At 43.0% G+C, this 25,156-nt stretch overlaps 1 protein-coding gene across 3 annotated transcripts in view; it reads left to right on the top strand.

The window, feature by feature from the left end:
* The window catches only part of SWAP70 (switching B cell complex subunit SWAP70), an 83,149-nt gene that overhangs the window by 45,549 nt on the left and 12,444 nt on the right, over window positions 1-25,156 (top strand). For all 3 annotated transcript variants that reach the window (XM_021001931.2, XM_078148603.1, XM_021001932.2), the window contains 6 exons: window positions 6,563-6,790; window positions 8,808-8,954; window positions 10,041-10,149; window positions 14,272-14,453; window positions 22,717-22,824; window positions 24,885-25,051. In XM_021001931.2, the coding sequence (XP_020857590.1) occupies window positions 6,563-6,790; window positions 8,808-8,954; window positions 10,041-10,149; window positions 14,272-14,453; window positions 22,717-22,824; window positions 24,885-25,051 (941 nt within the window). The remainder of the gene's footprint in view (window positions 1-6,562; window positions 6,791-8,807; window positions 8,955-10,040; window positions 10,150-14,271; window positions 14,454-22,716; window positions 22,825-24,884; window positions 25,052-25,156) is intronic.

The following is a 25,156-nucleotide window of genomic DNA, read 5'->3' on the forward strand; positions in this document are numbered from 1 at the left end:
AATGATATTTTCACAGTCTTTATTCTACTGGCTCCTCTGTTCCCTATAGACATGTCTATGCCATCCTTTAAAAAAAAATTCACATGGCCCGGCTTTCCCCTTAAGCTCCCATATGTCTTCGTTGCTGAATCAGTCATTCAGCAAGCATTTACTAAGCGTTTGCTGTGTACCAGCACTGTGCTAAGTATTGGGGATGCCCCTGCTCTCCAAGTGCTTCCTGTTGTAATGGGAGAGACACCCTAGAAATGTCTTACTTGTGTGCTGTGTCCTTGGCTTCTGGGAGAAAACCAAACTCAGCTTGGTCTAGAAGGCCGTTAGTCTTTTCAGCCTTATTTCATGGCATTTCCTTTTCTGTGCTGTTCGTGAGGACCCTTACAGTACACTTATTTGTGAACATGTTCTGTTTCCCAGCTCTTGAGAGCCTGGAGTTCTGGGTTCTTGTTTTTGAGTTCCCAGGTTGTTTTTTTTTTTTTTTTTTAAACAATGTCTTGCTTCTACTAATTGAGTAGAAGCTTAATGAATGTTTGAATTGGATTCTCTTTGACCTCTTTGTAGCAGTTAGTACTTTTAAGCGATCCCTGATGTCTGACATTTTTCCCTCATTATGCATCTTTGACCCTTTCTTATTTTAGTTCTTCCTTTGTCTCTGACAACTCCTCTGCTTTTTTTCCTCCTTTTTCTGCCCCTTCACTTTTTTAATATTAAATTTAAATTTTTTCAATCAATTGAAGTTCACCTTCTCTCTCCCTCATCTCCCTCACTGAAAAAGAAAGAGAAACAGAATCCCTGTTACACTCATAGTCAGGCAAAACAAATTCCTTCAGTGGCCCTGCCCCCCAAAAATATGTCTCCCCTGCACTCAGTCCCATCACCTTTCTATCAGGAGGTGAGTAATGTGTTTTATCATGAGTCCTCTTGTGGTCAGTCATTGAATTGCTTGGTCTAAGTCTTTCAAGGTGTTTGTCTTTGTAATATTGTGGTTATTGTATAGATTGTGATCTTGGTTCTGCCCACTTCATTGAAGCAGTTCATGTAAGTCTTCTCAGGTTTCTCTGAAACCATTCCCTTCATTATTTCTTACAGTACAATAGTATTCCATCGCATTCTTATACCATGAATTGATGAGCACCCCTCAATTTCCAGATTTTTCCCACTGCAAAAATAGCTGCTATAATTTGTTGATCCTTAGGACTAATCCCTCCCTTGATCTGCCTTTTTCTTTTTCTCCTTTCTCTTTTCTTTCCTTTCTCTCTTGTTTCTCTGTTGAGTGAAATGCATTTCTGTACCCAACTGTGTGAATGTATTCTTCCTGTGTTTGACCAGTATAAATGAGCAATGTTCAATGGTTGCCTGCTCCCCCCACCCTTTTCTCCCTCTTTTATGTAGACTTGTGCTTACGCACCCCAATTATGAGATAATTTCCATAGACAAAATTAGAGAATATTTAATTATCATGAAAATTGTTTAGTTCTTTGGGGACTCATTTTTCCATCACATACTAGTAGTAGTGCCGTGGATATTAAGTAAAACTTAATTGACTTAATTCCAAGGTTAAGGTATTCTCACCTCTTGCATCAGACAACTTGCTTTATTTTAATACAGTAACACGTGACTATGACACATAACCCATTTCAGCCTACATTTTGTTATTTGATTCTTACCACAAATAACGTGGGTAAGACGCTTCAATACAGAAGAGACTGAGACCAGAAGAGGTGGAGTGATTTGGCCAAGGTCATTCTTAGAATAAATGCTTGTTAGTTGATTTCTGAATTTCAGTCCATTGACCCATCCTTCCTTTAGGGACACTCCTGGAAATCTGTGTTTGCCACAGAAAGTAGGTGTGGTCATGGGTCATGGAGACAGGGTTGGAAGGGACCTCAGAGACTAGTTAGTCATCCCTTCCTCCTTTTAAAGACAAGAAGCCTGAGGCCCCTGGAGCTTAAGTGACGCGTTCAAGGTCACTGAGCTCATATGGGTGAGAGGTGGGATTTGAACTCAGTGTCTCGGATTCCAGGACCACTGCTTTTGCCATTACCCCTATTTATTTGGGGCCAGCTGCTCACTGAGTCAGGAATAAAGCAGGATGTGTGTTTGATGCTCAGAAGAATTGCATTGCAAGATGCTGTTCAAATGAAACTGATATAATTTTGAAAGATCCTTAAACAAAATCTGACTGTTAAGCCAAACCCTGGTAATAGGCTTTTCAACTATAAAAGGCGATAAAGCTCCAGTTATCTGAGATCACATGCGACTGGAATTTTCATTCTTTGTTATTTCGGGTGAAACTTGAATGGAAATAGGAAGTAAGCTGCTTCCTGAAACTGAATGAGCTCGCAGAATGTTGGTGTTTAGCAGGAGTCCATGGAGACACATGGGCTGATTCTTAATATTACTTAGCAATGACAAGTAGGAACGTTTTAATGCTTCAGGAGATCCTGAAGTTAGTGACTTTTGCACTTGGATAAAATACTGAGTGTAACTGATATAGTTTAGGATGGAGGTCATGCAGCCGGAAGGGACCTTGGAGAGAATCTAATCCAGTGTTGTCCTTTAGCAGTGGAGGAAATTGATATCCTCAAAGATAGGAAGCTAGTTAGTGGCAGGGCTGGGCCCAGAGCCCAGGTCTCTTGATTCTTCTCCAGGGCTCTTTATTCTAGACCAGGGCACTAGCCCAGTTTGTAATTAGGGGCCCCTGCTCCCCTTCATGTCCCCCCCTGAGGCTTTTCTGCCATCTGCTCTCCCTCTTTCCCCCCAGCATTTGTGCTGCCCTTGTCCCAGGGGCAGCTGGAGCTGTCTGAGTCCTGGTGTTCTTCCTTACCGTCTCTTCTCTCCTCCCCTCCTTTAGAGGCAGATGGAGAGAGAAAGCTAGCCCAGCGTAAGGGAAGGCATTCTAGAGGAGGGCCTGGGTTCCCCTCGCTCCTTTGTGTGACCTGGGCAAGTCACTTTGACATTCTGGGGTGTTAAAAGAGAACAGGCTAGATCCCATCCTCCTTTTCACCAGGCAGTTGTACCGAGCTTAAACACCTCCTGCCTCCTTCTCTCTCTTTGAACTCCTGCCCAATTAGTTACCTTCTGGAAACGTCTCACTTCTCTTCTCTTTCTCCTTCTTCCTGCTGTCTTTACTTCTCCAGATTTGTTCTGTTTTTTAAAGTTAAAAAAAAAACACCAAAAACTCCAGCCTGAATCATGGCCGAAGCAACTTAATAGCTATTTGTTTCATGCTTATTATATGCAAGGTGCCGAGGATACAAAAAAGCCCTGCAGGAGCTTTGACTTTTGGGAAGGGGCGGTCTATAAATACCCTAGAAATAGAGGCGTTACTGAGTGCTAGCAATTAGAGGCACCAAGAAAAACTCCTTATCACCTTGGGCACCTGATTGTGCCTTGAAGGAAGCTAAGGTGTTTAAGAGGTGAAAGTGAGGAAGGGACATTGACTAATCAGCAAGCATTCATTAAGTGCCTATTATGTATTAAGCACTCTGCTTTCCAGGAGCTTGCCTTCTGTTTCAAGATACCGCGTGCGTATAGAAATAGATACAAAATGAATCCAAAGTAACTGGAATGGAAGGGGGCACATATTGGTGGGAGGGCGTGCCCCCGGAAGGTGTAGGGGTAGTGCTTGCTCTGAGCTTTGAAAGAGACTAGGGATTCTTAAGGGTCTGGGGGAAGGAGTGCATTTTAGACATGAGTGTCAGCACAGGCCAAGCCACTGAGGTGGGAGATTGCAGGGAGGCTGGTCTGGCTCATCCTTCTTGGTATCCGCACCATTTGACACTCTTAGCCACCTCTTCCTGGATACTTCTCAAGGTTTTCATGAGTTTTTTCTTCTGATTCTCCTTTCATCTGTCTGATCATCCCTTCTCAGTCTCCTTTGCTGGTTCTTCATCTGTAGATGTACCCCCCGGCTTTGTTGTAGGTCTTCTCTCTTCTCTGTGTCATCAGCTCCCATGGATTCTGTTACTACCCCTGTGTAGGTGATTCACAGAAAGATCCTTAGTCTCTCTTCTGGCCTCTAGTCCCACATCACTAACTTCCTTTTGGACATCTTGATGTCCCATAGGCACCTGGGATTCAGCAGGTCCAAGTCAGAACTCACTGGTTTTCCCCTAACCCTTTCCTCTTCTGAATTTCCCAAGCTCAAGCCACCACCATCCTCCCAGTACCCCAGATTTGCGATTTTGGTGTCCTCTCCATTCCTTATTCTTATTCACCCTCCACATCTGATTCATTTTGTACCTATTTCTATATGTACGTGGTGTCTCAAAACAGAAGGCAAGCTCCTTGAAGGCAGGGGCTATTTCCAATGAGATATTCATCCAATTCACCCTCCATATCCAAATCTTTTCTTCTTTACCTTCACCACAAGTCTTCCATCCATCCCCTTCTCTCCCTTCATACAGGCATGCTTCCTCCGTGTTAGCAACAAAAGTTCCAAGAAGCTATTGGTGAACCAGAACAACTTTTTATTGCCGGCGTTGCAAGACCGGGTGTCCCAAGTGGGGGCACACCTTACAGAAGGGAGAGCAAAGCTTTTTATTCCTAGGCCCAGATTGCAGTTCCCTCCTTGTTTCCCCATTGGCTGGGTAATGCAGGGTTTACAGCCTATCCAGGGTGCCTGATTTCTCCACGTGAATCTCTGCTCCTAATTACACCTCCCATTCCACACATTTCCTTGTCGACAGCCTACAGCTGTCAATACCCCAGCAGCTACTCATCACCCTGGTGAGTGATACACCGAAGCAAATTCCCAGCCACATTTCCTACATCCCCTTTCACTTGGACTACTGTGACAGCCCTCACCAGGGTCTCTCTCCACTCCAGCCCATTCTCCATACAGCAGCCAAAGTCAAACATATTTGGCATTTAAAACTCTTCCTACCTTTCCAACTTTCTCATACTTTACTGCCTTCCATGAACAGCAGTCCAGCTACACTGACCTCCTTGCTGCACCTTGAATATAAGGCTTGCTGCACCTCTCTCTCCTCCCTGTATCTTTTCACTGGCTCTCCTATGCCTGCAATGCTTTGCTCCTTCCAATGCCTCTTAGCCTCCCTGGCTTCGGTCAAGACTCGGCTTTAATCCTGTGTTCTTTTGGAAGCCTTTCGTAGCTCTTCCCTGACTCTTCCTCCCCTCCTCACCTAGCTGCTAGTGCAGTCCCCTCTCTGTGTTTTGTTTACACCTAGTTATTTACATGTTGTGTCTCTGTTGGAATGTAAGCTTCTTGAGGGCAGGGTTTGGTTTTTGCCTTTCTTTGTTTCCTCAGCACTTAGCTTAGGGCCTGCCACATAGTAAGGGGCATTAGTAAATGCTTGTTGACCGACTGACATGCCACAGCTTAAAATGTGCAAGAACCAGTCCATTCCAGGTCTCTTTTTATAGTAAAGGTAAGAGTCACCCTAATCTTACACTGAATCAAAGGCAAGAGACACCCTGTTTTTGAAAGTGAAATCAAATATGTTAAAGATTCATTGTCATCAACCTCTTAGGCAGTGAATGTTCCCGTAGGGAACCTTCTGCAAAGAATTCATGTCCTGTGCTCTCTGATTTAGGCTGCTTAAAGCAGCAACATCTGATAGAAAAATAAAGCTCTTATTCAATGTTTTTCCTTTATTGTTTAATTACTAAGCATTACAATAGTATTATTTTCAACATTTTCTTTTTAAATGGATAACTGAATTAAATAGATTAATTAGAAAAACTCCTGGGTTTGCCTAGCAACTCAACTCTCATTTATAATACTTCTAGAGGAAAAACCATCTTGAATTTCAAACAACACATTTACAAATAACTTTTGGATTTGGGGATGCATTCCTTTTGTAACTTGGGGACTTCCTGTCTATTTTAGATCCTGAATCTAACATCTGTATCTTAATTACAGAAGATTAACTTTTGGCCCTTAATAATGTTTTCATAGGTATGGACATCTTTGAAAAATCCTAGATCACGTTTATTTGTTTTTCTTCATTCGGCTTAGTGCTAAATATTTATGTGCTTATCGAGGACTGTCAGTTTCATGTAGTTCTTATCCCAAATCGGCACAATTGGTACTGCTGCCTTTTTTTTATGTGTAAAACATTGTGTATTATGCTGTCTACATATTTTTAGTTAAAAATTGTAAAACATTTAATTTTGTGCCTTGTTGACCCTCTTAATGAATGTTCCTTAAACCTACTATGACCGTTTAAACAACACAGAATAAAGATATGTACTGGATTCAGAATTTTGTTGACAGAGGAGACTCCCAAATGAGGAAACTCCCTCTGCTGATGCAAGTTGGAATTTCTGGTCTTAGAGAGTTGCTGACGGCACTGAGAGTTAAGTTAAATGACATTTCTCCTAAACAACACTGTCAACATTTGCTTTAAATATGGTATGTTACTTTTTTTTTTTGGCTAGGCAATCAGGGTTAAGTGACTTGCCCAGCATCACACTGCTAGTAAATGTCGTGTCTGAGGCCAGATTTGAGCTTAGGTCCTCCTGACTCCAAGTCCCTTGCGTTATCCACTGAGCCTGCCCGGGCATATTACTCGTAAATAATATTTTTTCCTTTTTTGTACAGATTGAATACCTGCTTAAGAAACTTACTGAAGCAATGGGGGGAGTTTGGCAGCAAGAAGAGTTTGAACATTACAAAATCAACTTTGATGCCAATCGAGATGGCCTTTCTGCATGGGAATTGATAGAACTTGTTGGAAGTGGACAGTTTAGCAAAGGCATGGATCGACAGACAGTGTCCATGGCAATCAATGAAGTTTTTAATGAACTTATATTAGACGTGCTGAAACAGGTAAAAGTGATTGGATTCTCCTTCTATCTTGCAATCTTTAATTTTCACAGGTTTAAAGTTTATTTCCTTAGTATTATTAGTATTAGTAGGTTTTCATTTTTGAAGGGTTTAAATGCAGTTTTAAACTATGTGTATTTGAAGAGAAATGTGAATGCTCCCTTTTCAAGGACTTCTGTAGAGCATCCCCATCTAGTAAAACCTCGCGTTTACATTGTTGTTTCATATAATTTATACTGCTTTTCTTGGACCCATCAAATTTCCTATGTTAATGTTATCCCAAATCAGAATTTTCTGAAATTTGTACTTTCTCTTGCCTAATGAATGTTTTTTCATTTAAGTCATCATCATCAAAAAAAATTCAGGTATTGAGGATGCTGTTCTGGAAGTTAGGGATGCAGAGCTATAAAGAGCATGTCCCTACTTGCTCTCCAGGGGTTCACAGCCCCCCCTCCCCGCCCTCCCAACTGTGGTTTTACCACCAAGAATCGTTCCAGACCTTCTTTTTTTTATCTCTGCCCTCTTTCTTGACCACCTCATCATCTCTCATGGATTCAATATTCTGCTCTCTGCATATGGTTCTCATGTCTGTATGATCCTGCCCTAGTCTCTCCTCAGCTCCCATTTTACATCAGCAGCTGTTTGGACACTTCCAACTGCATATTGTGTGAGCCTTCTAAATGAAGCCTTTTCTAAAGCAGGCTCATCACCTTTCCCGCCAGACTCGCTCATCTTCTGAATTTCTTTTTTTGCAGACGAGTGCACTTCCATCCTGGCAGTCACTCAGGATCACAGCCTTGGAGACAGGCTTAACTCCTCCCCCTTCTTCTCCTGGCCTGTCCTTTCCCAGCAGTTTTCATACACAGCCCTCTCTCTCGCTGCACTCACATAGCCTGTGCCCTCTTTGGGCCTTCCTCACCTGTCTCCTGTAGGCTTCTCACTGCCCTCCCCTGTCTCCAGTCTATCTCCCATGCAGCTGCCAACGGGATGCTCCTGAAGCACACATCTGACCAGTGTCACCGCTGCTCTGTTCGCTCCGGGGCTGCTCTAGGCTCCAAGCTCTCATGCAGATTCCTTTTTTTTTTTTTGGCATTTAAAGCCCTTCCCAGTCTGACTCTGATTTGCCTTGTTGTGCATCGTTCCCCTCCGTGCACTCCAAGATCCAGCCAAACTGCTGTACTTACAGTTAGTCACATGTGACAAATCTTCTCTTTGTTGAGGCTAGCCCCCATGCCTAGAAGGCTCTCCTTTCTCACTTCTGCCTCTTCAAATCCCTTGTTTCCTTCCATTTTCAGTGCAAGTACCGATGCCTACGTGAAACTTGCTGATTCTCTCTGCCCCGGTTGCTTGGTATTTCTTTATGAACATGTTGTCTCTCCTGGCAGAATGTGAGCCCCTTGAGGGCACAGACTACCTCACTCACATCTTTGTGCTCCCAGTCCCCAGCACAGTGTTCGGCACATGGTAAATGCTTAATAAATGCTTATTGATTGGTGACAGACTAATTAAAGGCACTGGTCACACATATACCCAAAGGTCATTTATGATCAAATGAATGTTGCAGACAATATATTTTTTAGCAATCCAATTCAACAGCATTTATTGTCTACTTGGTATGCTATGTTAGGGCCGTAAGAAGTGGCAGTTAATCTAGAAATTGAGGGTTGGGGAGGATTCTGCCCGAGAAGGAGGGCCCTTTAGGCTGAGATGTGGTGGAAAAGGCAGAAATGCACGTAGTATAATTGACGATGGGTTAGATAGACTGACCTCTCTAGAATGAGAGGTTTATGCTAGGAATTAGATCCCTTAAAAGCCAGGCTTAGGAGTTTGGCTTCAGCCTGGGCCAGAAGCCCCCATCCACCTCCTCCTGACTATTTTAGGTAAGTAAGGCGGGTAATTTATGACAAGTGCAATTCAGTCGATGAGCACCAGATGGTTGGATAGCATGCCAACTCTGATAACTAAAGAGAAAAGCAGCTGGTTCTCCAGAAGCACTTATATCAACTCTAATTTCTTTTAGGGTTACATGATGAAAAAAGGCCATAGAAGGAAAAATTGGACTGAACGTTGGTTTGTGCTGAAACCCAACATCATTTCTTATTATGTGAGTGAGGATCTGAAGGATAAGAAAGGAGATATAATGCTGGATGACAGCTGCTGTGTAGAGGTGAAGTTTCCATTTTATTGTTTTATTAAGTTTCGGTTGGGATGATTTACTAGGTGTTACCCCGCTGCTGCAATCATCCTTATTCTGGGTCTATGTTTGCCTCTTGAAAATGGGACATTGGGAAAATGTGAAATTTTCTTTTTTTCAGAAATGTGGAGGCAAACATTGTAGTGTAATAGAAGGAGCCTAGACTCGAATCAAGAGACCCCCATCTCTTGACTTGCTCCTAGTTCCAGCTCTGCCATGTGCTAGGTGACTTTAAACAAGTCATTGCCCTCCCTAGACCTTGTTTCCCCAAGTGTATAGTGATGGGGTGGGGGGACAGTCAGGTGGTGCAGTGGAGAGAGCGCCAGACCTGGAGTCAGGAAGACCTGCATCCAAATCTGGCCTCAGACACTTACTAGCTGTGTGACCCTGGGCAAGTCACTTAACCCTGTTTGCCTCAGTTTACTCATCTGTAAAATGAGCTGGAGAAGGAAATGGCAAACCACTCCAGTATCTTTGCCAAGAAAACTCCAAATAAGGTCACAGAGAGTCATACACGATGAAAATGATCGAACAGCAACAATAATGATGGGGTTGGACTAGATATTTGCTAACATTCCTTACCACTCTTAAAAGTCATTGAGTACTATGAGATATTTAACCTGAATCTGATTTGGTATCTGAAATGTTCTGTGTTCTTTGGTCATTTCCATTGTGTCCAATTCTTTATGTCCCCATTTGGGATTTTATTGGCAAAGATACTGGAGTGGTTTGCCTTCTCTAGCTCATTTTGCAGATGAGGAACTGAGGCAAATATAGGGTCAAGTGACTTGCCCAGGATCACACTGAGGCTGGATTTGAACTCAGGGAGGGGAGTCTTCTTGATTCCAGACCTGGAGCTCTATGTGATGCAGCCCCTAGCTGCCCCTGTGCCACCTAGCTGCCCGTTGTATATATCACTGATGTCGTTTGAGGAAATCAAGGTGTTAATTAACATTGTTTTCATTTTACCTCAGAATTTCAGGTCAAACTTTTATGAGTTATGTCATAAACACTCCAGGATAGGTTTTAGAAGAACTAATAATTTGTTTTCCTTTCTAGTCCTTGCCTGACAAAGATGGAAAGAAATGTCTTTTCCTAATAAAATGTCTAGATAAGACATTTGAAATCAGTGCCTCAGATAAGAAGAAAAAACAGGAGTGGATTCAAGGTAAGATAACTCCAATAATTTGCCTTAGTTTAGGTTCTTCTGAGAATATTCTGTTATGGGGGATGACAAATATTTAGTGTTCAGGTCAGCAATTCACATTTATTAAGTGTGCTTGAGCCAGGGATATAAAGATCTCCGCATTATCTGCCCTTGAATATTTGTCACGTGGTCACGTCAAAAAGTGATGAGTCTCCCGGGCCCCCGAGGGCAGTGCTCCTATGGCAGTGAAAGGGATGGAAGTCACAAAGAGAGGAATTCAGGTGTGGGCTCAGGAAGTAGTTTCTCACAGTTGGAGCTCTGCAAGTGTGGCGGTGGTGGCTTCCCCGCTCTGGCAGCCCTGAAGCAAGGGCTGGATGGCTTCTTTTGTATGTTATTGAGGAAATGCTGGTGGTGGGACTGGGTAGCATCTGAGGCCCTTTTTAGATTCTGGGGCAGTATTTGTCATCAAGAAACTTAACGGTGTAATTGACGGTCAAGATATGTAGAGAAACAACTAGGATATAAATTAGATTGTGATCAGTCAGTAAGCATTTATTAAGCACCTGCCATATGCCAGATGCAAATGTAAAAGGAGATAATCCCTGCCCTCAAGAATCTTACATTCTGTTAGGGGATATGACCAAGTCACATGAGTATCTACCTATAGGAGGTGCACAAAATAGCGAGGAGGCGGGCACTGACTGTTGGGGAAATCAGAAGAGGCCTCTCGAGGGATGGAATGAGCTAAAGCTGGACCTGGAAGAATCAGTGAGTCAACAGTCTAGGAGCAGCTGGGCTAGAGATAGGTGAGGAGGGGATGCGGCTTAGATAGGGGCCAGAGAGGTAAAAGAGAGAGGGAGGAGAGATCGGGAAAGGAGGGGTTATGTCAGTAGTCTGGTCAGGAAGCTGGGGGAAGACCTTCTGGAGAAAGTGATAGCTGAGACAGGGAGGATTTAATCTGGCAGAGATAGGGAGAGGACAGAACGGTAGCTGGGGATAAGTCTTCCTTCCGTTAGAAAAGCCTGGAGGAGAGTTTGGACGTCAGGCTGGGTAAGGAATTTGTCTCTTTTCTCTAGGAAATAAGAAATCATTCTTGGATCAGAGAGGTGAGATGACCCAACTTCTATATTAGGAATTCTGTATTAGGAAATGACTTAGTGAGCTAGGTGAGGAATGGGCTGGAGAAAGGTGAGGGGGCTTGAGGTGGGGAAATCAGCCAGAAGCCTATTTGAAAAACCTGGGAGGAGGATGGGGAGGGGGAGGAGCACTGGATTTGGAGTCCAGGGATCTGGGCTGTGCTAATCTAGCCAGGTCACTTAACTTCTCTGTTTCCTGCAAAAAAAAAAGGGGGGGAAGGGGTTGGATTAGATGGTCTCTAAGGCCCCTTCAGGCTTTGAATTCTTTGCTCATGTAATTCTAGGCACTGCATTATGGTGCTAATGTAAGTGGAAAGGAGAGATATGCTGGAGATGTCTGTAGAGGTAGCATTGATAGGACTTGGCAACCCCCTGCACTGGGGGGTCAGGGATGAGGGGAGAGGAAGGAGTTAAAGATGATGGTATGTCTTGAGCCTGGGTGTCTGGGAGAATGGTGGTGCTTCAGCAGAAATGGCAGAGGTAGAAGAAGGGGGCAAATTTTTGGGGAAAGATATTTTTGACATATTGATTTGTGAAGTGTTGAGATGTCTGGATGGAGATGTCCAACAGACAGTTGGAGATACTGGTTTAGAGCTCAAAGGAGAGCCTGGTTTGGGGATTCATTCGATAGACATTTATGAAGTACTGTGGGGTGTAGAGCCCTGTGCCTAGCATGAGGGAGATACAGAGTAGACACACACACACACAAGCAGGAGAGAATGGTACAAAGACAGAGCCAGGATCTTATCCTAAAGTCTGAGCTGCCGCGTGGACGAGAAGAGTGAGACTAAACTTGGAGCTTGGATTCATTTTTCCTCAGTCTCTTTTACGTAATAGATTTGGGGAAATTGTGCAGAGGAACGAATTCATCCAGAGATTTCTCTTACAACTCTCATCATCTGCAAAGGATGTGGCATTCGCCTTAGTTACCTAAGCAGAAGGAAGGGGTCTATTTCGAGCTCATAGCAATAAGGAAAGCAAAAAGAGGCAAGAATGCTTTAGATTGGGAATACTTTTGGTTACCTTAAGGTCTTTTAAAAAATTTGAAATGAATCCCTCAAGAATACAAGTGAGTTAATGTTGAATAACTTTAAATGTTGCATTATTTGAAGACTTTCTGGCAAGTGTCAGTGTGGGCTTATTCCTCGGAATCAGCTGACTGCCTCCTCTTGAGACTTGATGGGAGGAGATTTTGGTTTTTTCCTTCCTTGGTTTCCTGTTTCAGTTACAAAATTCTGGGCTTTTATGGGAGAGTGAGGAAGGCTTGAGTAAAAGCTGGCATCGGTGCCTACTTGGTCTTTTCAACAGTTGTGTGGCATATGAAACCCAGGGTAGGGGGAGTCAGGAAGCTCCCCTCAATTTTTCCCAACTTCTTACCAGTCACTTTGTTTCTACCAGGATTTTCCTCCTAGACACCTACCTGGATCCTACAAAAAGAAGCTTATTATTTTTTTTAAAGCGGAGGGGGCACTGTGGGTAATTCTGACACGGAACCCCATAATTTCAGAGTTGGAAGAGACCTCAGCAGCCTTCCCACTCAAAAGGGAGCTGATTCAGGATCTCAGTTAGGGATGCAGCTAGGTGGTGCAGTGGATAGAGCACTGGCCCTGAAGTCAGGAGGACCTGAGTTCAAATCTGGCCTCAAGTCACTTAACCCCGATTGCCTCCTCAAAACAAAACAAAAAGAATCTTTTCCTCAGTATTGCTGACAAGTGACCATCCAGCTTCCACTTAGAAGCCTTTAGTGAGGGGAGACACTACCTCCTCGGACAGCCCATTCCATCTTTGGCCAGCTCTCCTCGCATCAAGTTTAAGTCTGCCTCTGCAGCTGTCACCCCTCGTTCCCTGTTCTGCTTTCTGGGGCCCAGCAGAACAAATCTGATCCTTCTTCTGCCCGTCAGATGCTTTGGAGAGATACCGTGTTCCTTCCCTGAGTGTCTTCCTTCTCTGATTCCTCAGGTGGCATTTATATGGCAAGTTCTCTGGTCCCATCAACCTCCTTACCTTCTTTGGATGGGCTTTATCTAGTCAAAGCAAGACTGGAAGTCAGTCTTATTTGCTTTTGGTTTCTAGATTACCCTCTTTGCTTTTTCCACTCTTAGTCTCAAAGATCAGGGATGTTTATAGTCACCTGTGCCTGGACGTCCAGTACCAGAAGATATAATGCCTTTCAGTATGGTGGCTTGAACCAGGCATTGAGTGTTGTTAGGCACTCTTTTATAAATGAACGAATGAATGAATGAATGAATGAATGAATGAATGAATGAATGAAAGGCATTTTAAAGGCAATTTTACTACTACATACCAAACACTGGGCTAAACACTGGAACACAGATACAAAAGCAAGATGGCGCCCTCAAGCAGCTTCCATTCTAGAGGGGAAACAATGCACAGAAAGGGATGGTAGCCCTTTGGTTAGGTGACTTTGGGTTATTTTTTTGGTAACCCAAAGGTTACTTTGAAAGGTTAAAGGGCGGAGTTAGTGAATAGGGCAGTAGAGGAGTAGATTGCTATACCCCCGTCTCATTTATTTTGGGGTTCATTTTCTTCTTAACCACTTTTTGTCATTCCCAGTCCAAAGAAGAGAAAGCAGAATATTTCTTTTTAGCAGAGAAAACAGATTATTCAGCATAGAATTGATGGCAGTATAAAGGAATGTGAACATTTTCAGGTATCGAATCAGATAGCATTGCATGCTGTTGAAGATGCAGTTTAGTTTTCATCCTTGGCAGGAGTATGTGAAGGGAGGTGTCTCCTTTAAGCACAAACTGAAGAAAATCTAGGAGAGCAAATCAGATGTCACAGAGCTCCTTTCGTGGCCCGCGCTGGGACCAGGCCTTCTACTGGCCTGCTTTTCAAGGGTTAAGGAAACAAAGGAATACCTTAGTCTTACTATGGGGGAAGTAATTAATAAGAGATATTCCGTGCACAATTAAAGTGTCATTATAACTGAGAGTAATGATTATTCTCCTTCTCTTTTTCCTTTCTGAATGAAAACACTTTGCAGCCGTTCATTCTACTGTGCAGTTGCTGAAGCTGGGCAGTCCCCCCCCTCACAAAGAAGCCCGTCAGAGGCGGAAGGAACTGAGGAAGAAGATGCTGGCAGAGCAGGAGGAGCTCGAGAGGCAAATGAAAGAGCTCCAGGCTGCCAATGAGAATAAGCAGCAGGAACTGGAGCAAGTGAGAAAGGTGGGAGTGCACTGGCTACGGCTGGGTCTGTTTGGTCAGTGGGGTCCTGGACTTGGGCTCAGGCCTGGGCCGAAACCTGGCTCTGTCATTCACTAGCTTCATGACATTGAGTGAATCATTTCCCTCCCCTGGGCCTCAGGCTTCCACTGAGGGTGGAGAGAGTTGCCAAGAGGGCTTGCTGGTCAACCTTATCTACTGCAGACGCAAGCAGGTCAGTGTGCAAGGGCAGCTGCCTATGTCAGATTCCATAAGTTAAGGATCTCTGCGCAGTGAGACCATGTCATTGACCTGGGAGGTTGACCTCAGGGAGGTGAAAAGTTTTTATTTAACCTATACTCTGTGCTAGGTACTGGGCTAAGTGCCAAAAGAAAATGTCTCTTCCCTTGAGGAGCTTACCTTTTAATGAGTCAACCTACAAATAACTAGGTTTTATAAGATGGATTGGGTACATGGAAGGGTAGGGCTTCAGCCGCTAAGGGGCCTGGAAAAGGCTGCCCGAAAGAGGAAGGCTTTGGGCCTGATATGTCATTTAGAAAACGTTTCCAGGGCTGATTTTGGTGGAGCCCATACTGTGGTGTGAATACATACATCTCTGGTTTCTAGTCCATCTTTCAGTAACTTAACTAAGAATTGATGTGCATGCTAATGTGTTGGGCCTTCATTTTGGTTTCCCAGACAGTGGCGTCTGTTGATGTAATATTTGCCTTCTTTTCCTCAGCTCCCAACTCCTCACCTCTGCTACAGAGGGGGCTTTTTTCCTTTAGTTTCCTTTAGAAATCTCTCAGCTGAGGAGATTCTCCTGACTTCATCCTGTTGACCTTGCAGACTCCATCATGTTTTTCTCCATTCTTGTCTGTGATTTTCCAGCATCAACTTTTTCTTTCCCTGGGCCCTTAATATTCCATTATAAGAGCCAGCCACTTATGAAGGAAGCTTACGAAGCCAGCGGCTTCCTTAATATAAAACACATGGGGGCAGCTAGGTGGCGTAGTGGTTAGAGCACCGGCCCTGGATTCAGGAGGACCTGAGTTCAAATCTGGTCTGAGACACATAACACTTACTAGCTGTGTGACCCTGGGCAAGTCACTTAACCCCATTGCCTAGCCAAAAAATAAATATAAAACACATGCATTTCTTAGCAGGCCTTCTGACCTATGACACCAGCCATGTAGGTGTTGCCCTAGAGCGCACCACATGGTACACTTAATCAGTGGGCATTTAAGAGACACCTGCCACGGGCTGGGCACTGTACATGGCACTGGGGATCCAGAGACAAAAGTGAAACAGCCCTGTCCTCAATAGCTTCCTTTCCATTAGGGGAGAGAACCCACACATAAATAGGGAAACACAGAATACGTGTAGAATAAATGTAAGAGTAATTTGGGTTAGAAAGGCACGAGGAGCGGTTGCCCTTGCTTGGCCATTCCCTGTCTTCTGGACAGGGTTTTAGAGTTGAAAGAGATTTTAGGGATGATCTAGTTCAACTCTCTTGTTTTACAGGTGAGGACATTAAGAGATTAGGCGACTTGCCCAAAGTCAAAGTGGCAGATTTAGGACATTAGGGAGAAGTATTGGGAAATTGGTGTAGATTCCATAATGATCTTGAAATTTTGGTTTAAAAAACAAAGCAAACAAACAAACCAACAACCTTGTAAGGCTCCATGAAAGCTATTCTGAAAAACATAATGCTTAGATAACTATCACGGGATCACTTATTTTAATTTCATAAAATTTGACTGAGAATTTAATTGCTTAGTTGAAGGAATAAGAAATACTAAAGAATCAGACTGCTAAATGGATGCTTTTAGAGAAATCGAAGTGATTGTCCTAAGCTAGGTGGTGCCCTGGATAGACTGCTAGGCCCAGAGTCAGGAAGATTCAGCTTTCTGAGTTCAAATCTGGCCTCGGACAGTAACTGTGTCAAGTCTCTGGGCAAGTCATTGAACCCTGTTTGCCTCAGTTTCCTCTTCTGTAAAATGATCTGGAAAAAGAGCAGGCAAACTGCTCCAGTGTCTTTGCCAAGAAAATCCCAAATTGAGTCACAAAGAGTCAGACACGATTGGTTGTGGGCTGAGAGCTCTGGAGGCCGCTGCTGCCAATTAAGTCGCCCACCTCAAGGACTGTTGCTGGCTTGCAGGGGGATGTGCTGGACTGTGCTCCACTCTCACCCCAGTGAGACAAACCTTTTCTTCTGACCTAAGTTGTCTGGGCTAAAGACTTGTGTTACCCTGTCCCTTTGTTGGTTCTGCCATTCCAGAATTCATTTTGAGGCATTATTTTAAAGTTGTTCAGAGAGGAATTTGGGAGAGCTCAGGTGAGTCCTTGCCTTTACTCTGCCATCTTGGCTCCGCTCACTCTTTGGAACCTCGGTTAGGCCTAGGCCTGTATCCCTGACTAACTGCCTGGTGACATTTTAAACTGGTTGTCCAGTAGACTCGTCAAACTCAGCATGCCCCAAACAGAACTTAGGTTACCACCAAAAGCCATGGCTCCTGGTTATATCCTCTGGGGCCAATAAATCAGTCAAAAGACAACTATTAATCATATATATCAGCCACTGTGCTAAGTGCAAGGGATATAAACAAAAAGCAGAAACATCCCCTGACATTCAAGAAGCTTATGTTCCAGTGAAGGAAACAACATATACACAAAACAGAACAGGTCTTACCCCTTTCCATGTATCTGTTCTAATATTCTGATTTCCTTCAATACCTGAAAACAGCTCTCATATTCCAGCTGAAGTTTTCTCTTCTCCAGGCTTTCAGTCACTCCTCATATGACATGAATTTAAAGGTCTTCACCATCCTGGTTTGTCCTCCTCTGGGTACTGCCTAGCTTTTCAGCATCCTCATTAAACCAATGTTTATTAAGAATAGAACATTTACCATTGGCAAGTAGAAGGGGATTGTTGCCCCCTTATTCCTGGGCTGCTGCCATCTATGAAAACCTTCAGATCTTTTTAAAGACAAACTGCTTTCCAGCCATGGCCGCTCCCTTCCTGTAATTGTGAACTTAACTCTTTTGAGCCCACACATATGAAAACTAGATAGAGATCGTATCAGTCATTTTTCTGTTGTTACACTGGCAGTGACCACAGAAGAGGAGGGTTCTCTCTGCCTGGGATGGGCTTACTTGTTCAAATAGCCATTTGCATTTCAGGGCCCTGCCAGCCGTGAGCAGCAGAAGTGGTTTCCCTTCCAGGGCAGTCATGACACAACCAGTAGCTTTTTATTTGCTTCCAAGGGCACTGTCAGCCACGCTCAAAAGCCTTCTGTGGTCGAAAGGATGAAATACAAACTTCTCTGCCTGCACTTGGCCCTCTGCCATCTGGTGCCGGTTTGCTTTCCAGCCTTATTTTACATCAGTTACCCTTATATCCTCTACAGACACAAGTAGTGCTGCACTCTGTCTCCCTGTCTTCCTTCCATGCCTTTGGGCAGAGTACCCTCCTTATCTGGAATACACGACCTCTTCACTGGCTCCACCTGTCGAACTATTCTTTTCAAGGCTCAGGTCAGGCCCTACTTCCTCCATGAAGCCTTCTTTGAAAATCATTTTCAGGAGCAAAATTTTCCTCCTTGAGTTTTCCCAAAACACTCCCTCTGGACCCCTCCTTTGTCCTCATCATATTACATATCATCTTATATCATCCTTATTTTGTAGACATGCTGTATTCTCCTTTCCCTCTCCCTCATCCTCCATTAAATTTTAGGCTCTTTGAGGGGAAGGACTCTTAGAATTTTTTGTTTATTGTTTCTCCAATATTCAGCACATGGCTTTGCACATAGACTCTTACTAGGTGTTTCTTGAGTTAAACTGGATCACACCTTGGTAGTTTTGTGTGTGCAGGAGAATAAATGGCAGATGTAGTGTTAGCTTGCAAAGCTTCACAGAATTTGGAAGTCTGAAGGGATCTCAGAGGCCAGTTAGTCTAACCCAGAACTGAATAAGAATTCTTTGACAGGACCAGCTGGCTGGGGACAAAAGAAAGTGGTCTTAGAGAGCAAGGGTTTCTTTCTGCCATGAGAAAGTGAATTAACATTAGCGACAACATAGCTGTTTTATTTGTTTTGTTTTTGTCTGCTAGAAAAGAGAACCTTGGAAAGACAGTACAGGAGAGAATGGTGGATGAGAAGAAAGGTAGTTTGTATTTGCTGTAGCTGTAATTTTCTACGAAAATGAAAGAAGGAAATCAGGGAATTTTATTTTCTGAATTATTTGATTGAGAGAGGGCAGAAACGTATGTTATATTATGTTGTATTCCGCTCAGCCTTCTTCAAGGCCTCCGGGTATGGTGATATCACTTTCTATATTTAAACACCTTTTGGCAAATTTTTAAAAGTTTCTATGGTTAGTGATATTTAAGTGGTACCGCGAGAGAACTTCAAAAGCAGGCCTTACTCTTGGTTTCTTGTTCACACACTTGTGGTTGATTGATATAAATCATTATTTAATTATTTGTAGCCATGAGGAAAAAAACAACCACTTGTTTCTGTGGTTCAAAAACCTGCGTGCTTCCCTTCTCACTCACATGCTTTGCACTTATGGGTAAAGCTTTGAGGAAGAATTGTCCTTGGTACTTTCCTGTGAGTTTGTGCAACTTAAAACAAAATAGAAAGAGAGCTTAAGGTAACATTTCTCTGAATGCGTTTACAGAACTAGGATCACTGAACAAACTTTGGGCTCATACAGTTGTCACCTTTTGGAGCTGGAGATGACCTCAGTCCTGTCCATTTTGTGTTTATCAGAACGAGCTTCTGGTGTCGTTTGTTTGCTCACTGGGTGCCTTCAGGATTAATGGTGGACCAGTTAAAATTTCTTGTGATTAGCAAGAGGGAAATAAAAATAAGTACACACACGGGGCAGCTAGGGGGCACCATAGTGCACAGAGTGCCAGGCCTGGAGTCAGGAAAACGCATTCATCTTCCAGAGTTCAAATCTGGCCTCAGACCCTTACTAGCTGCGTGACCCTGGGCAAGTTACTTAACCCTGTTTGCTTCAGTTTCCTCATCTGTAAAATGAGCTGGAGAAAGAAACGGCAAACCACTCTAGTATCTCTGCCAAGAAAAACCCAAATGGGGTCATGAAGAGTAGGACATGACTGAAATGATTCAACAACAAACACGCACACAAAACAAGTGAGGGCTTAGTTAATAGTAATTTTACATCATATTAATGTAGTGCTTTGAAGTTTGAAAATTGAGGAATTAGGGGGCAGCTAGGTGGCGCAGTGGATAGAGCGCCGGCCCTGAAGTCAGGAGGACCTGAGTTCAAATGCGGCCTCAGATCAAACACTTGACATTTACTAGCTGTGTGACCCTGGGCAAGTCACTTAAACCCCAATTGCCTAAAAAAAAAAAATTGAAGAATTATTATCCCTTTTTTCTAGGTGAGGAAATTCAGATACAGAGAGGATAAATGACTTTGCTGGAGTCAGTATCAAAGCTAGGAATCAGATCCAGGTCTCCTAATTCAGTGTCTAGTATTCTCTGTGCTGTGCTGTTCTTCCTTAGTTAAACATATATGGTCTTTAAATGTGTTTATTAGTATCTTTTGTTTTTATATCACTCTCTACTTTCCAACATCCGTTCCTCACCCAGTCATCCCTTCTAAACAAGAATAAAAAATGCAGTTAAACCACACATCAAGTCAAATACTATGTTGAAATGTACCACACACGTAGTCTCTGCAAAGAAGGAAGTAGGCACATTCTCATCTCTCTTTTTCAGGGGCCACGTTTGGTGATTATAATTCCACAGCATTCAGTTTTTATTGTTCTCCCCATTTGCGTCATTTACTTGGAGACTGTCATCCTTAAATCTCCTGGAGGTATCCTGAGCCTTGTTCCATTGTAAGTGTTGCACTCTTCACTGTCCCCTTGGTAGAGAACCATGTGCCCTGCCATGCTCCCCACAAATCCCTTGGGCCTTGCCATTTACACTGCAGCTTTACCTGCTGGAGGACTTTCTGTCCTTTCCATCTGCCATGAACTGAACACGAGCACGAGCCTTCCTTCATGTGCTGTCTTTCCCAATTAGAATGTGAGTTCCTCGATCTGTCTCCATTTTCTTTTTATGTCCGCGGTGCTTTGTATGTAATAAATTCTGAAATGCTTTTCCATTTCATTCCATATCACGCGTTGTTTAGCCATATCCCAATCACTGAGAATCTACTTTATTTTCCGTATGTTTGCTACTACAAAAGGTGCTGTCATAAATATTTTGGTATATATGGAGCCTTTAGACCATAGACCTCAAGGTAATTTTTCTGTAGAAATAATATTTTAAAAAATAATTGTATTATCTATAAAGGAAGAATGTCTTCATAAGAATAGGCACTTTTTTTGGTTTGATTTTTGATTTTTAATTTTTTTTTTGGTAAGGGAGTTGGGGTTAAGTGACTTGCCCAGGGTCACACAGCTAGTAAGTGTTACGTGTCTGAGCCTGATTTGAACTCAGGTCGTCCTGACTTCCGGGGCAGTGCTCTACCCACTGTGCCACCTAGCTGCCCCAGAATAGGCACATTGTAAAACTGCATTTTGCCAGGAAGCCATCGTCGGAATTTTGCGTCTTTTAACTTGACGATAACTAGCTTAGAAAAGGGAAGTAGATCCTGTGTCACGTGGCAGCGAGCCTCTGCTTCACATGTTTGGCTGATTCGTCTAGACTGAAGTTCATCTAAAAAGATTTGGGTTTTTCAGTGGATTATAAGCTTAATAGAAATCACTAAAAAGGCAGATGCCGACTTGGGCTTTATTGAGAGAAGCATGATGTACAGGACTAGAAAGGTGGTAAGTTTCAGTGTACTGTGCTCTGCTCAGAGTGTGACTGGAGTGCTTGTATTCCGTTGGGAAGACGTCTGCCACGAAAGGATTGGTTAAAGGAAAAGAGGGTATTTAATATACTTGGGGCAAGATAGGTGTGTTCTCTCGTGCAGAAGGGAGATTAAGCTTGTTTGTTCCTTATTAGTCCTGCTCTCTAGAGCCAGGGAGTAGAAGCTAAGAAGGGGCAGATTTAGATGTGACGTAGCTCTCTGGAAAGAAAAACTTCCTAACCATTAGAACTGTTCAAAACTGGAGTGAACTGCCTCATGAGGGAGGAAGGTCTCCTCTAGGCAGAGTCAGGGGAATGGCTTGTTGGGAGTTTTGGCCCCGGAAGTCTTGTTCAGGTGTGGGCTGGACCAGATGATCTCTGCGCTTCTCTGGTGAGTTAACCAGCAGATTGGTGGGAAGATGCTTGAAAATGGTAACTGTGGCCATGTCAAGAGTCATCAAGTAGTGTTTATGCTTACATACTCTCCTGTCCTCCTTTTTATATCTAGCCCTGGGAATAATCAATCAGTGCTACCATTGCTTCTAGGACAGTGGATTGTCCTACGGCTCTATTCACCATTTCTGTGACTCCCTGGGGAAAAAACCTCCCTTCATTGACCACCATTCCCTTACGTGTATTCTCTCCCCCTGATGGGGGAGTAATGTAAAGAATGTCAGCTTCTCAAGGATAGGGACTACCTCTATTTTGTCTTTGTATTCTCAGCACCTAGTACAGTGCCTGGCACATAATAATGTATAATTAATGAATATTTATTCATTCATTCATTCCTACATGAATGCCTGACCACACTGGTGAAGTTATAGTCTGTGTCCTCTGCAGAGGTAGTTCTTAATCTGCAAGCAGCCACTTTCTTAGGTTGAATAATCATTTTATGCCAGGTGAGTATTTAAAACATTGGTTTGGTTTACTTTCATATCTACGATCCTCTTAGAGGTAGAAAGTTTAGGGTTTAAAAATCCTGTGGTTTGTTAACTTTTTAAAAGATTAATTTGCAAGGCAACATTGCCTCATCCCTGGCAGTTTACAGTCTTAGCATAAGAACTTATGTATGAAATAATTCCCTCTTCAGGGAAGCTGCTTTTCCCTTTCTTCCAGCACAGTAACAGCATACGGTTTTTCTCAGAAAAATGTTATGCATTCACTGATGATTAATATTCAGCCTCATTTACTAGGATTATAAAGGGCATGATGTTATGATTAGCAGGTCTATCTATTAGAATAGAAAGAAAGAATGCACATTATACCCAGTTCTTAATATTTTTCAGACTTAGAACATTGAAGCCCTGTGATTCATGAGGTTGCTTAGATGTTCTGCATTGTATTTAAGTGGTCCATTAGAAACAGTGTACATGGTATTACGGTTCTCCAAATTTGTGTGTAATTGGTCAGCTTGGTTTTTTGTTATGTGTTATTTTTGCTAAACTACACAGAAACTGGAAGAAGCTGCATCTCGTGCTGCAGAAGAGGAGAAGAAGCGTCTTCAGACTCAAGTGGAGCTACAGGACAGGTTTAGCCTGGAGCTGGAAAGAGAGAAACTAGTAAGAATCACATTTGGGTAAAAAAGAGAATTTTTTTTCTTTCACCCACCAGTGTGGTATTATGGAAAGGGAACCAGCCCTGTGTTCTGACAAGTGGCCATACCTTTCCAGATTTCAGTGAGGGGGCTTGACTAGATCATTTTCAAAATCCCTTTTAACTCTAAAATTCAATGACTATTACCCCTTGTTTTCCTTCTTCTCCTCGCTTCCCCCTCCCCACATATTTTCTTTTTCAAATGAAAAGGGTGTGGGTTAGTGGAATCATGTATACATTTGAGTCATTGTCTTCCATCAGCCTGGCCAGCTTCATTCTCATCATCTTCCTAAGGAACATTGACCCAACCAGAATTACTCAGAAATATAGGCCTCCTAACATGTCTTCTTCCCTAAAGCAGTTTCTCATTGTTTGGAATGAAAGAGGCTGTGATTGGAGGTGTATGTAAGACAAAAGAAGGTGAGGGGTGGGGGGCTCTTACAGATGGCTGAGAGGCTGTTAAATTTCTTTCTTAAGATTTTGTTTATTTAGCATTTTATTTTTCCCCCAGTTACATGTAGAAACAATTTTTAACATTCATTTTTAAAACTTTGAGTTCCAAAATTCTTTCCTTTCCTCCCTCCCCACCCCGCCTCATTGAGAAGGCAAGCAGTTCGATGCAGGTTATCCATGTGTAGTCATGCAAAACATTTTTGTAATAGTCATGTTGTGAAAGAAAACATGGGAAAAAAAAACAACCCTCAAGAAAAGTAAAGAAATTTTTTAAAAAAGTATGCTTTGATCTGTATTCAGACTCCATCAATTCTTTGTCTAGGGATAGATAGCATTTTTCATGATAAGTCCTTCAGATTTGTCTTGAATCATTGTACTGCTGAGAATAGCTAAGTCGTTCACAGCTTATTGTCTTACAATATTGCTGATACTTTGTACACAGAACATTTCACTTTGCATCAGCTCATGTAAGTCTTTCCAGGTTTGTCTGACAGCATCCTGCTCATCATTTCCATCATAATCACATACCACAATTTGTTCAGCCATTCCCCAGTTGATGGGCATCCCCTCAATTTCCAACTCTTTGCCATCAGAAAAGAGCTGCTAGATATTTTTGTACATATAGATCCTTTTCCTTTTTTTTTTAATCTCTTTTGGGGTATAGACTTAGTAGTGGTATTTCTAGATCAAAAGCTATGCATGGTTTTATTGCCCTTTAGGCATAGTTCCAAATTGCTCTACAGAATGGTTGAATCAGTTCACAACTCCACCAACAGTGCATTAATGTCTCATTTTTCCCACTCCCTTCTACCATTTGTCATTTTCCTTTTCTGTTCTACTAGCCAATCTAATAGATATGAGATAGTAGCTCAGAATTGTTTTAATTTGCGTTTGAGAGACTATTATCTTTAGGGTTTTCTTTTCCTTCAAATTTTAGGCTTCTGGTTAAACATCTTTGATTTTAGTTGAAGAGAGGCCATCCAGATGCTCTGGTCCCACTTCACTGCTCGAGTGTGCCCATTAGGGTTGGAGGTGTACTAGGCTGGGGAGTGATAGCCTAATGCCTGTAGTCCAGGGGAGCCACAAAGGATGGAAAGGGGAGGAGGGGGGAAGGGGGCAGGGGGCAGGGACTGAGAAAGGAGGGCTAAGTAAGCCCCTTATCCTCCCTCCCTCCTAAAACCCTCAGGGTCAGTCAGTTGGCCGAGCTTTGCTCTTTAACCCGTTGCTTGCCTTGGAAAGGACCGAGGTCATTCCACTTAACCCTTTACTGGCAACCAGTAGTTGCTTTTCAATGCAGAAAAAGTGTTTAAGGGAAGGAGATTCTAGAGGGAAAATGTTTTTGATTATGGGAAGGAACTTTTTTAGAGGGATGGGCAAATTAGCGTACTTATATTTGATTCTGAATTCTCAATAATTTTTGGATTAGAGTGGGCTATCCCTTTTTGAAGGCTGCCCAATGGTGGTTTTATCATGGGGGAGGATGGGCACAGTGGGATTCTAGGGGATGGGTCTTGTCAGTGAGGCTCCGTCTTCTGGGGTGGAACTTTGAAATATTCTCATTTAACACCATTAGATCCGGCAGCAGATGGAAGAGCAGGTTGCCCAGAAGTCGTCTGAACTGGAGCAGTATCTGCAGAGGGTCCGAGAGCTTGAGGACATGTACCTAAGGCTACAGGAAGCTCTGGAAGACGAGAAGCAGGCTCGGCAAGATGAAGAGACGGTTAGGAAGCTTCAGGCCAGGTGCCGGCTCATTTCACTTCATGCTCTCATAAGTTTTCTCCTCAGCCCAACCAACAAAAGGGAGCACAACTTCAAAACTAGTTTAAATGAGAAGCCATTTTTAAT

This window comes from Phascolarctos cinereus, unplaced genomic scaffold (genome assembly GCF_003287225.1).
Source record: "Phascolarctos cinereus isolate Bilbo 61053 unplaced genomic scaffold, phaCin_HiC Scaffold_9;HRSCAF=440, whole genome shotgun sequence".
Lineage (NCBI taxonomy): Eukaryota > Metazoa > Chordata > Mammalia > Diprotodontia > Phascolarctidae > Phascolarctos > Phascolarctos cinereus.